The sequence below is a fragment of the Salmo salar genome, unplaced genomic scaffold, assembly GCF_905237065.1.
Source record: "Salmo salar unplaced genomic scaffold, Ssal_v3.1, whole genome shotgun sequence".
Classification (NCBI taxonomy): domain Eukaryota; kingdom Metazoa; phylum Chordata; class Actinopteri; order Salmoniformes; family Salmonidae; genus Salmo; species Salmo salar.
In genome coordinates, this window is record NW_025550687.1 from 33,144 (window position 1) to 47,500 (window position 14,357).

Genomic DNA, 14,357 nt, shown 5'->3' on the forward strand with positions numbered 1-14,357 from the left:
CCAGGTGGTAGGCTGTATCTCTCTCTCTCTCTCTCTACCAGGTGGTAGTCTGTATCTCTCTCTCTCTCTCTACCAGGTGGTAGTCTGTATCTCTCTCTCTCTCTCTACCAGGTGGTAGTCTGTATCTCTCTCTCTCTCTACCAGGTGGTAGTCTGTATCTCTCTCTCTCTACCAGGTGGTAGTCTGTATCTCTCTCTCTCTCTCTACCAGGTGATAGGCTGTATCTCTCTCTCTCTCTCTACCAGGTGGTGGTCTGTATCTCTCTCTCTCTCTACCAGGTGGTAGTCTGTATCTCTCTCTCTCTCTACCAGGTGATAGGCTGTATCTCTCTCCCTACCAGGTGATAGTATGTGTATCTCTCTCTCCCTCTCTCTCTACCAGGTGATAGGCTGTATCTCTCTCTCCCTCTCTCTCTACCAGCTGATAGGCTGTCTCTCTCTCTCTCTCTACCAGGTGATAGTATGTGTATCTCTCTCTCTCTCTCTACCAGGTGATAGGCTGTGTATCTCTCTCTCTACCAGGTGATAGTATGTGTATCTCTCTCTCTACCAGGTGATAGGCTGTATCTCTCTCTCTCTACCAGGTGATAGTGTGTATCTCTCTCTCTCTACCAGGTGATAGTGTGTGTCTCTCTCTCTCTACCAGGTGATAGTATGTGTATCTCTCTCTCTACCAGGTGATAGTATGTGTATCTCTCTCTCTACCAGGTGATAGTATGTGTATCTCTCTCTCTACCAGGTGATAGTATGTGTATCTCTCTCTCTACCAGGTGATAGTGTGTATCTCTCTCTCTACCAGGTGATAGGCTGTCTCTCTCTCTCTCTCTCTACCAGGTGATAGTGTGTATCTCTCTCTCTCTACCAGGTGATAGTATGTGTATCTCTCTCTCTACCAGGTGATAGTGTGTATCTCTCTCTACCAGGTGATAGTGTGTATCTCTCTCTCTACCAGGTGATAGTGTATCTCTCTCTCTACCAGGTGATAGTATGTGTATCTCTCTCTCTACCAGGTGATAGTATGTGTATCTCTCTCTCTACCAGGTGATAGTATGTGTATCTCTCTCTCTACCAGGTGATAGTATGTGTGTATCTCTCTCTCTCTACCAGGTGATAGTATGTGTATCTCTCTCTCTCTCTACCAGGTGATAGTATGTGTATCTCTCTCTCTCTACCAGGTGATAGTATGTGTATCTCTCTCTCTCTACCAGGTGATAGTATGTGTATCTCTCTCTCTCTCTACCAGGTGATAGTATGTGTATCTCTCTCTCTCTCTACCAGGTGATAGTATGTGTATCTCTCTCTCTCTCTACCAGGTGATAGTGTGTATCTCTCTCTACCAGGTGATAGTATGTGTATCTCTCTCTCTCTACCAGGTGATAGTATGTGTATCTCTCTCTCTCTACCAGGTGATAGGCTGTATCTCTCTCTCTACCAGGTGATAGTGTGTATCTCTCTCTCTACCAGGTGATAGGCTGTCTCTCTCTCTCTCTCTCTACCAGGTGATAGGCTGTCTCTCTCTCTCTCTCTCTACCAGGTGATAGGCTGTATCTCTCTCTCTACCAGGTGATAGGCTGTATCTCTCTCTCTCTACCAGGTGATAGGCTGTATCTCTCTCTCTACCAGGTGATAGGCTGTATCTCTCTCTCTACCAGGTGATAGTGTGTATCTCTCTCTCTACCAGGTGATAGGCTGTCTCTCTCTCTCTCTCTCTACCAGGTGATAGTATGTGTATCTCTCTACCAGGTGATAGTATGTGTATCTCTCTACCAGGTGATAGTATGTGTATCTCTCTACCAGGTGATAGTATGTGTATCTCTCTCTCTCTACCAGGTGATAGTATGTGTATCTCTCTCTCTCTACCAGGTGATAGTATGTGTATCTCTCTCTCTCTACCAGGTGATAGTGTGTATCTCTCTCTCTACCAGGTGATAGGCTGTATCTCTCTCTCTACCAGGTGATAGGCTGTATCTCTCTCTCTACCAGGTGATAGGCTGTATCTCTCTCTCTACCAGGTGATAGGCTGTATCTCTCTCTCTACCAGGTGATAGGCTGTATCTCTCTCTCTACCAGGTGATAGTATGTGTATCTCTCTCTCTACCAGGTGATAGTATGTATCTCTCTCTACCAGGTGATAGTGTGTATCTCTCTCTCTCTCTCTCTCTACCAGGTGATAGTATGTATCTTCTCTCTCTCTCTCTCTACCAGGTGATAGTATGTATCTCTCTCTACCAGGTGATAGTATGTGTATCTCTCTCTCTCTCTACCAGGTGATAGTATGTGTATCTCTCTCTCTCTCTACCAGGTGATAGTATGTGTATCTCTCTCTCTCTCTACCAGGTGATAGTATGTGTATCTCTCTCTCTCTCTACCAGGTGATAGTATGTGTATCTCTCTCTCTCTCTACCAGGTGATAGTATGTGTATCTCTCTCTCTCTACCAGGTGATAGTATGTGTATCTCTCTCTCTCTACCAGGTGATAGTATGTGTATCTCTCTCTCTCTCTACCAGGTGATAGTATGTGTATCTCTCTCTCTCTCTACCAGGTGATAGTATGTGTATCTCTCTCTCTCTCTACCAGGTGATAGTATGTGTATCTCTCTCTCTCTCTACCAGGTGATAGTATGTGTATCTCTCTCTCTCTACCAGGTGATAGTATGTGTATCTCTCTCTCTCTCTACCAGGTGATAGGCTGTGTATCTCTCTCTCTCTCTACCAGGTGATAGGCTGTGTATCTCTCTCTCTACCAGGTGATAGGCTTTGTATCTCTCTCTCTCTACCAGGTGATAGTATGTGTATCTCTCTCTCTCTCTACCAGGTGATAGTATGTGTATCTCTCTCTCTCTCTACCAGGTGATAGTATGTGTATCTCTCTCTCTCTCTACCAGTTTATAGTATGTGTATCTCTCTCTCTCTCTACCAGGTGATAGTATGTGTATCTCTCTCTCTCTCTACCAGGTGATAGTATGTGTATCTCTCTCTCTCTCTACCAGGTGATAGTATGTGTATCTCTCTCTCTCTACCAGGTGATAGTATGTGTATCTCTCTCTCTCTACCAGGTGATAGTATGTGTATCTCTCTCTCTACCAGGTGATAGTATGTGTATCTCTCTCTCTACCAGGTGATAGTATGTGTATCTCTCTCTCTACCAGGTGATAGGCTGTGTATCTCTCTCTCTACCAGGTGATAGGCTGTGTATCTCTCTCTCTACCAGGTGATAGGCTGTGTATCTCTCTCTCTACCAGGTGATAGTATGTGTATCTCTCTCTCTACCAGGTGATAGTATGTGTATCTCTCTCTCTCTCTACCAGGTGATAGGCTGTATCTCTCTCTCTCTCTACCAGGTGATAGGCTGTATCTCTCTCTCTACCAGGTGATAGTGTGTATCTCTCTCTCTACCAGGTGATAGTGTGTATCTCTCTCTCTACCAGGTGATAGGCTGTCTCTCTCTCTCTCTCTCTACCAGGTGATAGTATGTGTATCTCTCTCTCTCTACCAGGTGATAGTATGTGTATCTCTCTCTCTCTACCAGGTGATAGTATGTGTATCTCTCTCTCTCTACCAGGTGATAGTGTGTGTATCTCTCTCTCTCTACCAGGTGATAGTGTGTATCTCTCTCTCTACCAGGTGATAGTGTGTATCTCTCTCTCTACCAGGTGATAGTGTGTATCTCTCTCTCTACCAGGTGATAGTGTGTATCTCTCTCTCTACCAGGTGATAGGCTGTATCTCTCTCTCTACCAGGTGATAGGCTGTATCTCTCTCTCTACCAGGTGATAGTATGTGTATCTCTCTCTCTACCAGGTGATAGTGTGTATCTCTCTCTACCAGGTGATAGTGTGTATCTCTCTCTCTCTCTACCAGGTGATAGTATGTGTATCTCTCTCTCTCTCTACCAGGTGATAGTATGTGTATCTCTCTCTCTCTCTACCAGGTGATAGTATGTGTATCTCTCTCTCTCTCTACCAGGTGATAGTATGTGTATCTCTCTCTCTCTCTACCAGGTGATAGTATGTGTATCTCTCTCTCTCTCTACCAGGTGATAGTATGTGTATCTCTCTCTCTCTCTACCAGGTGATAGTATGTGTATCTCTCTCTCTCTCTACCAGGTGATAGTATGTGTATCTCTCTCTCTCTACCAGGTGATAGTATGTGTATCTCTCTCTCTCTCTACCAGGTGATAGGCTGTGTATCTCTCTCTCTCTCTACCAGGTGATAGGCTGTGTATCTCTCTCTCTCTCTACCAGGTGATAGGCTGTGTATCTCTCTCTCTCTACCAGGTGATAGGCTGTGTATCTCTCTCTCTCTCTACCAGGTGATAGTATGTGTATCTCTCTCTCTCTACCAGGTGATAGTATGTGTATCTCTCTCTCTACCAGGTGATAGGCTGTGTATCTCTCTCTCTACCAGGTGATAGTATGTGTATCTCTCTCTCTACCAGGTGATAGTATGTGTATCTCTCTCTCTACCAGGTGATATGCTGTGTATCTCTCTCTCTACCAGGTGATATGCTGTGTATCTCTCTCTCTACCAGGTGATAGGCTGTATCTCTCTCTCTCTCTACCAGGTGATAGTGTGTATCTCTCTCTCTCTACCAGGTGATAGTGTGTATCTCTCTCTCTACCAGGTGATAGTGTGTATCTCTCTCTCTGCCAGGTGATAGTGTGTATCTCTCTCTCTCTACCAGGTGATAGTATGTGTATCTCTCTCTCTACCAGGTGATAGTGTGTATCTCTCTCTCTACCAGGTGATAGTGTGTATCTCTCTCTCTACCAGGTGATAGTGTGTATCTCTCTCTCTACCAGGTGATAGTGTGTATCTCTCTCTCTACCAGGTGATAGTGTGTATTCTCTCTCTACCAGGTGATAGTGTGTATCTCTCTCTCTACCAGGTGATAGGCTGTCTCTCTCTCTCTCTCTACCAGGTGATAGTGTGTATCTCTCTCTCTCTCTACCAGGTGATAGTGTGTATCTCTCTCTCTCTCTACCAGGTGATAGGCTGTATCTCTCTCTCTCTACCAGGTGATAGGCTGTATCTCTCTCTCTCTCTACCAGGTGATAGGCTGTATCTCTCTCTCTACCAGGTGATAGGCTGTATCTCTCTCTCTACCAGGTGATAGTGTGTATCTCTCTCTCTGCCAGGTGATAGTGTGTATCTCTCTCTCTACCAGGTGATAGTGTGTATCTCTCTCTCTACCAGGTGATAGTATGTGTATCTCTCTCTCTACCAGGTGATAGTATGTGTATCTCTCTCTCTACCAGGTGATAGTATGTGTATCTCTCTCTCTACCAGGTGATAGTCTGTATCTCTCTCTCTACCAGGTGATAGGCTGTATCTCTCTCTCTACCAGGTGATAGGCTGTATCTCTCTCTCTACCAGGTGATAGGCTGTATCTCTCTCTCTACCAGGTGATAGGCTGTATCTCTCTCTCTACCAGGTGATAGGCTGTATCTCTCTCTCTACCAGGTGATAGGCTGTATCTCTCTCTACCAGGTGATAGGCTGTATCTCTCTCTCTACCAGGTGATAGTGTGTATCTCTCTCTCTCTCTACCAGGTGATAGTGTGTATCTCTCTCTCTCTACCAGGTGATAGTGTGTATCTCTCTCTCTCTACCAGGTGATAGTATGTGTATCTCTCTCTCTCTACCAGGTGATAGTATGTGTATCTCTCTCTCTACCAGGTGACAGTATGTGTATCTCTCTCTCTCTACCAGGTGATAGTATGTGTATCTCTCTCTCTCTACCAGGTGATAGTATGTGTATCTCTCTCTCTCTACCAGGTGATAGTATGTGTATCTCTCTCTCTCTACCAGGTGATAGTATGTGTATCTCTCTCTCTCTACCAGGTGATAGTATGTGTATCTCTCTCTCTCTACCAGGTGATAGTATGTGTATCTCTCTCTCTCTACCAGGTGATAGTATGTGTATCTCTCTCTCTCTACCAGGTGATAGTATGTGTATCTCTCTCTCTACCAGGTGATAGTATGTGTATCTCTCTCTCTCTACCAGGTGATAGTATGTGTATCTCTCTCTCTCTACCAGGTGATAGTATGTGTATCTCTCTCTCTCTACCAGGTGATAGTATGTGTATCTCTCTCTCTACCAGGTGATAGGCTGTATCTCTCTCTCTACCAGGTGATAGTGTGTATCTCTCTCTCTACCAGGTGATAGGCTGTCTCTCTCTCTCTCTCTCTACCAGGTGATAGTATGTGTATCTCTCTACCAGGTGATAGTATGTGTATCTCTCTCTCTACCAGGTGATAGGCTGTATCTCTCTCTCTACCAGGTGATAGTGTGTATCTCTCTCTCTACCAGGTGATAGGCTGTCTCTCTCTCTCTCTCTCTACCAGGTGATAGTATGTGTATCTCTCTACCAGGTGATAGTATGTGTATCTCTCTACCAGGTGATAGTATGTGTATCTCTCTCTCTCTACCAGGTGATAGTATGTGTATCTCTCTCTCTCTACCAGGTGATAGTGTGTATTCTCTCTCTCTACCAGGTGATAGGCTGTATCTCTCTCTCTACCAGGTGATAGGCTGTATCTCTCTCTCTACCAGGTGATAGGCTGTATCTCTCTCTCTACCAGGTGATAGGCTGTATCTCTCTCTCTACCAGGTGATAGTATGTGTATCTCTCTCTACCAGGTGATAGTATGTATCTCTCTCTACCAGGTGATAGTGTGTATCTCTCTCTCTCTCTCTCTCTACCAGGTGATAGTATGTATCTCTCTCTACCAGGTGATAGTATGTGTATCTCTCTCTCTCTACCAGGTGATAGTATGTGTATCTCTCTCTCTCTCTACCAGGTGATAGTATGTGTATTCTCTCTCTCTCTACCAGGTGATAGTATGTGTATTCTCTCTCTCTCTACCAGGTGATAGTATGTGTATCTCTCTCTCTCTCTACCAGGTGATAGTATGTGTATCTCTCTCTCTCTCTACCAGGTGATAGTATGTGTATCTCTCTCTCTCTCTACCAGGTGATAGTATGTGTATCTCTCTCTCTCTCTACCAGGTGATAGTATGTGTATCTCTCTCTCTCTCTACCAGGTGATAGTATGTGTATCTCTCTCTCTCTACCAGGTGATAGTATGTGTATCTCTCTCTCTCTACCAGGTGATAGTATGTGTATCTCTCTCTCTCTCTACCAGGTGATAGGCTGTGTATCTCTCTCTCTACCAGGTGATAGGCTGTGTATCTCTCTCTCTACCAGGTGATAGGCTTTGTATCTCTCTCTCTCTACCAGGTGATAGTATGTGTATCTCTCTCTCTCTCTACCAGGTGATAGTATGTGTATCTCTCTCTCTCTCTACCAGGTGATAGTATGTGTATCTCTCTCTCTCTCTACCAGTTTATAGTATGTGTATCTCTCTCTCTCTACCAGGTGATAGTATGTGTATTCTCTCTCTCTCTACCAGGTGATAGTATGTGTATCTCTCTCTCTCTACCAGGTGATAGTATGTGTATCTCTCTCTCTCTACCAGGTGATAGTATGTGTATCTCTCTCTCTCTACCAGGTGATAGTATGTGTATCTCTCTCTCTACCAGGTGATAGTATGTGTATCTCTCTCTCTACCAGGTGATAGGCTGTGTATCTCTCTCTCTACCAGGTGATAGGCTGTGTATCTCTCTCTACCAGGTGATAGGCTGTGTATCTCTCTCTCTACCAGGTGATAGGCTGTGTATCTCTCTCTCTACCAGGTGATAGTATGTGTATCTCTCTCTACCAGGTGATAGTATGTGTATCTCTCTCTCTACCAGGTGATAGTATGTGTATCTCTCTCTCTACCAGGTGATAGTATGTGTATCTCTCTCTCTACCAGGTGATAGTATGTGTATCTCTCTCTCTCTACCAGGTGATAGGCTGTATCTCTCTCTCTCTCTACCAGGTGATAGGCTGTATCTCTCTCTCTACCAGGTGATAGGCTGTATCTCTCTCTCTACCAGGTGATAGTGTGTATCTCTCTCTCTACCAGGTGATAGGCTGTCTCTCTCTCTCTCTCTCTACCAGGTGATAGTATGTGTATCTCTCTCTCTCTACCAGGTGATAGTATGTGTATCTCTCTCTCTCTACCAGGTGATAGTATGTGTATCTCTCTCTCTCTACCAGGTGATAGTATGTGTATCTCTCTCTCTCTACCAGGTGATAGTGTGTGTATCTCTCTCTCTCTACCAGGTGATAGTGTGTATCTCTCTCTCTACCAGGTGATAGTGTGTATCTCTCTCTCTACCAGGTGATAGTGTGTATCTCTCTCTCTACCAGGTGATAGGCTGTATCTCTCTCTCTACCAGGTGATAGGCTGTATCTCTCTCTCTACCAGGTGATAGTATGTGTATCTCTCTCTCTACCAGGTGATAGTGTGTATCTCTCTCTACCAGGTGATAGTGTGTATCTCTCTCTACCAGGTGATAGTGTGTATCTCTCTCTCTCTACCAGGTGATAGTATGTGTATCTCTCTCTCTCTCTACCAGGTGATAGTATGTGTATCTCTCTCTCTCTACCAGGTGATAGTATGTGTATCTCTCTCTCTCTCTACCAGGTGATAGTATGTGTATCTCTCTCTCTCTCTACCAGGTGATAGTATGTGTATCTCTCTCTCTCTCTACCAGGTGATAGTATGTGTATCTTCTCTCTCTCTACCAGGTGATAGTATGTGTACTCTCTCTCTCTACCAGGTGATAGGCTGTGTATCTCTCTCTCTCTCTACCAGGTGATAGGCTGTGTATCTCTCTCTCTCTCTACCAGGTGATAGGCTGTGTATCTCTCTCTCTCTCTACCAGGTGATAGGCTGTGTATCTCTCTCTCTACCAGGTGATAGTATGTGTATCTCTCTCTCTCTACCAGGTGATAGTATGTGTACTCTCTCTCTCTACCAGGTGATAGTATGTGTATCTCTCTCTCTACCAGGTGATAGTATGTGTATCTCTCTCTCTACCAGGTGATAGGCTGTGTATCTCTCTCTCTACCAGGTGATAGGCTGTGTATCTCTCTCTCTACCAGGTGATAGTATGTGTATCTCTCTCTCTACCAGGTGATAGTATGTGTATCTCTCTCTCTACCAGGTGATAGGCTGTGTATCTCTCTCTCTACCAGGTGATAGGCTGTATCTCTCTCTCTCTACCAGGTGATAGTGTGTATCTCTCTCTCTACCAGGTGATAGTGTGTATCTCTCTCTCTGCCAGGTGATAGTGTGTATCTCTCTCTCTCTACCAGGTGATAGTATGTGTATCTCTCTCTCTACCAGGTGATAGTGTGTATCTCTCTCTCTACCAGGTGATAGTGTGTATCTCTCTCTCTACCAGGTGATAGTGTGTATCTCTCTCTCTACCAGGTGATAGTGTGTATCTCTCTCTCTACCAGGTGATAGTGTGTATCTCTCTCTCTACCAGGTGATAGTGTGTATCTCTCTCTCTACCAGGTGATAGTGTGTATCTCTCTCTCTACCAGGTGATAGGCTGTCTCTCTCTCTCTCTCTACCAGGTGATAGTGTGTATCTCTCTCTCTCTCTACCAGGTGATAGTGTGTATCTCTCTCTCTCTCTACCAGGTGATAGTGTGTATCTCTCTCTCTCTCTACCAGGTGATAGGCTGTATCTCTCTCTCTCTCTACCAGGTGATAGGCTGTATCTCTCTCTCTACCAGGTGATAGGCTGTATCTCTCTCTCTACCAGGTGATAGTGTGTATCTCTCTCTCTGCCAGGTGATAGTGTGTATCTCTCTCTCTACCAGGTGATAGTGTGTATCTCTCTCTCTACCAGGTGATAGTGTGTATCTCTCTCTCTACCAGGTGATAGTATGTGTATCTCTCTCTCTACCAGGTGATAGTATGTGTATCTCTCTCTCTACCAGGTGATAGTCTGTATCTCTCTCTCTACCAGGTGATAGGCTGTATCTCTCTCTCTACCAGGTGATAGGCTGTATCTCTCTCTCTACCAGGTGATAGGCTGTATCTCTCTCTCTACCAGGTGATAGGCTGTATCTCTCTCTCTACCAGGTGATAGGCTGTATCTCTCTCTCTACCAGGTGATAGGCTGTATCTCTCTCTCTACCAGGTGATAGGCTGTATCTCTCTCTCTACCAGGTGATAGTGTGTATCTCTCTCTCTCTACCAGGTGATAGTGTGTATCTCTCTCTCTCTACCAGGTGATAGTGTGTATCTCTCTCTCTCTACCAGGTGATAGTGTGTATCTCTCTCTCTCTACCAGGTGATAGTATGTGTATCTCTCTCTCTCTACCAGGTGATAGTATGTGTATCTCTCTCTCTCTACCAGGTGACAGTATGTGTATCTCTCTCTCTACCAGGTGATAGTATGTGTATCTCTCTCTCTCTACCAGGTGATAGTATGTGTATCTCTCTCTCTACCAGGTGATAGTTTGTGTATCTCTCTCTCTCTACCAGGTGACAGTTTGTGTATCTCTCTCTCTCTACCAGGTGATAGTATGTGTATCTCTCTCTCTACCAGGTGATAGTATGTGTATCTCTCTCTCTCTACCAGGTGATAGTATGTGTATCTCTCTCTCTCTACCAGGTGATAGTATGTGTATCTCTCTCTCTCTACCAGGTGATAGTATGTGTATCTCTCTCTCTCTACCAGGTGATAGTATGTGTATCTCTCTCTCTCTACCAGGTGATAGTATGTGTACTCTCTCTCTCTACCAGGTGATAGTATGTGTATCTCTCTCTCTACCAGGTGATAGTATGTGTATCTCTCTCTCTCTACCAGGTGATAGTATGTGTATCTCTCTCTCTACCAGGTGATAGTGTGTATCTCTCTCTCTCTACCAGGTGATAGTGTGTATCTCTCTCTCTCTACCAGGTGATAGTATGTGTATCTCTCTCTCTACCAGGTGATAGTATGTGTATCTCTCTCTCTACCAGGTGATAGTATGTGTATCTCTCTCTCTACCAGGTGATAGTATGTATCTCTCTCTCTACCAGGTGATAGTCTGCTCAGCCACGCTCCACTCCTTCGACGTGAAGAAGTTGTCAGAGAAGATCATGCACTTCCCCACGTGGGTGGACCTGAAGGGGGAGGATTCTGTCCCTGAGACCGTCCATCACGTGGTCGTCCCCGTTAACCCTAAACACGACCGCAGCTGGGAACGCCTAGACCGCAAGAACCACATCCAGGTCAGTCTGGGGTCAGAGGGGATAGAACCACATCCTGGTCAGTCTGGGGTCAGAGGGGATAGAACCACATCCAGGTCAGTCTGGGGTCGGAGAGGATAGAACCACATCCAGGTCAGTCTGGGGTCGGAGAGGATAGAACCACATCCAGGTCAGTCTGGGGTCGGAGAGGATAGAACCACATCCAGGTCAGTCTGGGGTCGGAGAGGATAGAACCACGTCCAGGTCAGTCTGGGGTCGGAGAGGATAGAACCACGTCCAGGTCAGTCTGGGGTCGGAGAGGATAGAACCACGTCCAGGTCAGTCTGGGGTCGGAGAGGATAGAACCACGTCCAGGTCAGTCTGGGGTCGGAGAGGATAGAACCACGTCCAGGTCAGTCTGGGGTCGGGAGAGGATAGAACCACGTCCAGGTCAGTCTGGGGTCGGAGAGGATAGAACCACGTCCAGGTCAGTCTGGGGTCGGAGAGGATAGAACCACGTCCAGGTCAGTCTGGGGTCGGAGAGGATAGAACCACGTCCAGGTCAGTCTGGGGTCGGAGAGGATAGAACCACGTCCAGGTCGGTCTGGGGTCGGAGAGGATAGAACCACGCCCAGGTCAGTCTGGGGTCGGAGAGGATAGAACCACGTCCAGGTCAGTCTGGGGTCGGAGAGGATAGAACCACGTCCAGGTCAGTCTGGGGTCGGAGAGGATAGAACCACGTCCAGGTCAGTCTGGGGTCGGAGAGGATAGAACCACGTCCAGGTCAGTCTGGGGTCGGAGAGGATAGAACCACGTCCAGGTCAGTCTGGGGTCGGAGAGGATAGAACCACGTCCAGGTCAGTCTGGGGTCGGAGAGGATAGAACCACGTCCAGGTCAGTCTGGGGTCGGAGAGGATAGAACCACGTCCAGGTCAGTCTGGGGTCGGAGAGGATAGAACCACGTCCAGGTCAGTCTGGGGTCGGAGAGGATAGAACCACGTCCAGGTCAGTCTGGGGTCGGAGAGGATAGAACCACGTCCAGGTCAGTCTGGGGTCGGAGAGGATAGAACCACGTCCAGGTCAGTCTGGGGTCGGAGAGGATAGAACCACGTCCAGGTCAGTCTGGGGTCGGAGAGGATAGAACCACGTCCAGGTCAGTCTGGGGTCGGAGAGGATAGAACCACGTCCAGGTCAGTCTGGGGTCGGAGAGGATAGAACCACGCCCAGGTCAGTCTGGGGTCGGAGAGGATAGAACCACGCCCAGGTCAGTCTGGGGTCGGAGAGGATAGAACCACGTCCAGGTCAGTCTGGGGTCGGAGAGGATAGAACCACGTCCAGGTCAGTCTGGGGTCGGAGAGGATAGAACCACGTCCAGGTCAGTCTGGGGTCGGAGAGGATAGAACCACGTCCAGGTCAGTCTGGGGTCGGAGAGGATAGAACCACGTCCAGGTCAGTCTGGGGTCGGAGAGGATAGAACCACGTCCAGGTCAGTCTGGGGTCGGAGAGGATAGAACCACGTCCAGGTCAGTCTGGGGTCGGAGAGGATAGAACCCACGCCCAGGTCAGTCTGGGGTCGGGAGAGGATAGAACCACGTCCAGGTCAGTCTGGGGTCGGAGAGGATAGAACCACGTCCAGGTCAGTCTGGGGTCGGAGAGGATAGAACCACGTCCAGGTCAGTCTGGGGTCGGAGAGGATAGAACCACGTCCAGGTCAGTCTGGGGTCGGAGAGGATAGAACCACGTCCAGGTCAGTCTGGGGTCGGAGAGGATAGAACCACGTCCAGGTCAGTCTGGGGTCGGAGAGGATAGAACCACGTCCAGGTCAGTCTGGGGTCGGAGAGGATAGAACCACGTCCAGGTCAGTCTGGGGTCGGAGAGGATAGAACCACGTCCAGGTCAGTCTGGGGTCGGAGAGGATAGAACCACGTCCAGGTCAGTCTGGGGTCGGAGAGGATAGAACCACGTCCAGGTCAGTCTGGGGTCGGAGAGGATAGAACCACGTCCAGGTCAGTCTGGGGTCGGGAGAGGATAGAACCACGTCCAGGTCAGTCTGGGGTCGGAGAGGATAGAACCACGCCCAGGTCAGTCTGGGGTCGGAGAGGATAGAACCACGTCCAGGTCAGTCTGGGGTCGGAGAGGATAGAACCACGTCCAGGTCAGTCTGGGGTCGGAGAGGATAGAACCACGTCCAGGTCAGTCTGGGGTCGGAGAGGATAGAACCACGTCCAGGTCAGTCTGGGGTCGGAGAGGATAGAACCACGTCCAGGTCAGTCTGGGGTCGGAGAGGATAGAACCACGTCCAGGTCAGTCTGGGGTCGGAGAGGATAGAACCACGTCCTGGTCAGTCTGGGGTCGGAGAGGATAGAACCACGTCCAGGTCAGTCTGGGGTCGGAGAGGATAGAACCACGTCCTGGTCAGTCTGGGGTCGGAGAGGATAGAACCACGTCCTGGTCAGTCTGGGGTCGGAGAGGATAGAACCACGTCCTGGTCAGTCTGGGGTCGGAGAGGATAGAACCACGTCCTGGTCAGTCTGGGGTCGGAGAGGATAGAACCACGTCCTGGTCAGTCTGGGGTCGGAGAGGATAGAACCACGTCCTGGTCAGTCTGGGGTCGGAGAGGATAGAACCACGTCCTGGTCAGTCTGGGGTCGGAGAGGATAGAACCACGTCCAGGTCAGTCTGGGGTCGGAGAGGATAGAACCACGTCCTGGTCAGTCTGGGGTCGGAGAGGATAGAACCACGTCCTGGTCAGAGGGGATAGAACCACATCCAGGTCAGAGAGAATAGAAGCACATCCTGGTCAGAGAGAATAGAAGCACATCCTGGTCAGAGAGAATAGAAGCACATCCTGGTCAGAGAGGATAGAACCACATCCAGGTCAGTCTGGGGTCGGAGAGGATAGAACCACATCCTGGTCAGTCTGGGGTCGGAGAGGATAGAACCACATCCAGGTCAGAGAGAATAGAAGCACATCCTGGTCAGAGAGAATAGAAGCACATCCTGGTCAGAGAGAATAGAAGCACATCCTGGTCAGAGAGAATAGAAGCACATCCTGGTCAGAGAGAATAGAAGCACATCCTGGTCAGAGAGGATAGAACCACATCCAGGTCAGTCTGGGGTCGGAGAGGATAGAACCACATCCTGGTCAGTCTGGGGTCGGAGAGGATAGAACCACATCCAGGTCAGAGAGAATAGAAGCACATCCTGGTCAGAGAGAATAGAAGCACATCCTGGTCAGAGAGAATAGAAGCACATCCTGGTCAGAGAGAATAGA

General features: G+C 47.9%; 1 protein-coding gene across 1 annotated transcript in view; it reads left to right on the forward strand.

The window, feature by feature from the left end:
• LOC106593293 (ATP-dependent RNA helicase DDX1) overlaps window positions 1-14,357 on the forward strand; it is a gene marked incomplete at its 3' end in the record, with an annotated part of 48,597 nt that overhangs the window by 32,691 nt on the left and 1,549 nt on the right. Inside the window, exon 14 of the mRNA XM_045713922.1 lies at window positions 10,934-11,125. Within this exon, the coding sequence (XP_045569878.1) occupies window positions 10,934-11,125 (192 nt within the window). The remainder of the gene's footprint in view (window positions 1-10,933; window positions 11,126-14,357) is intronic.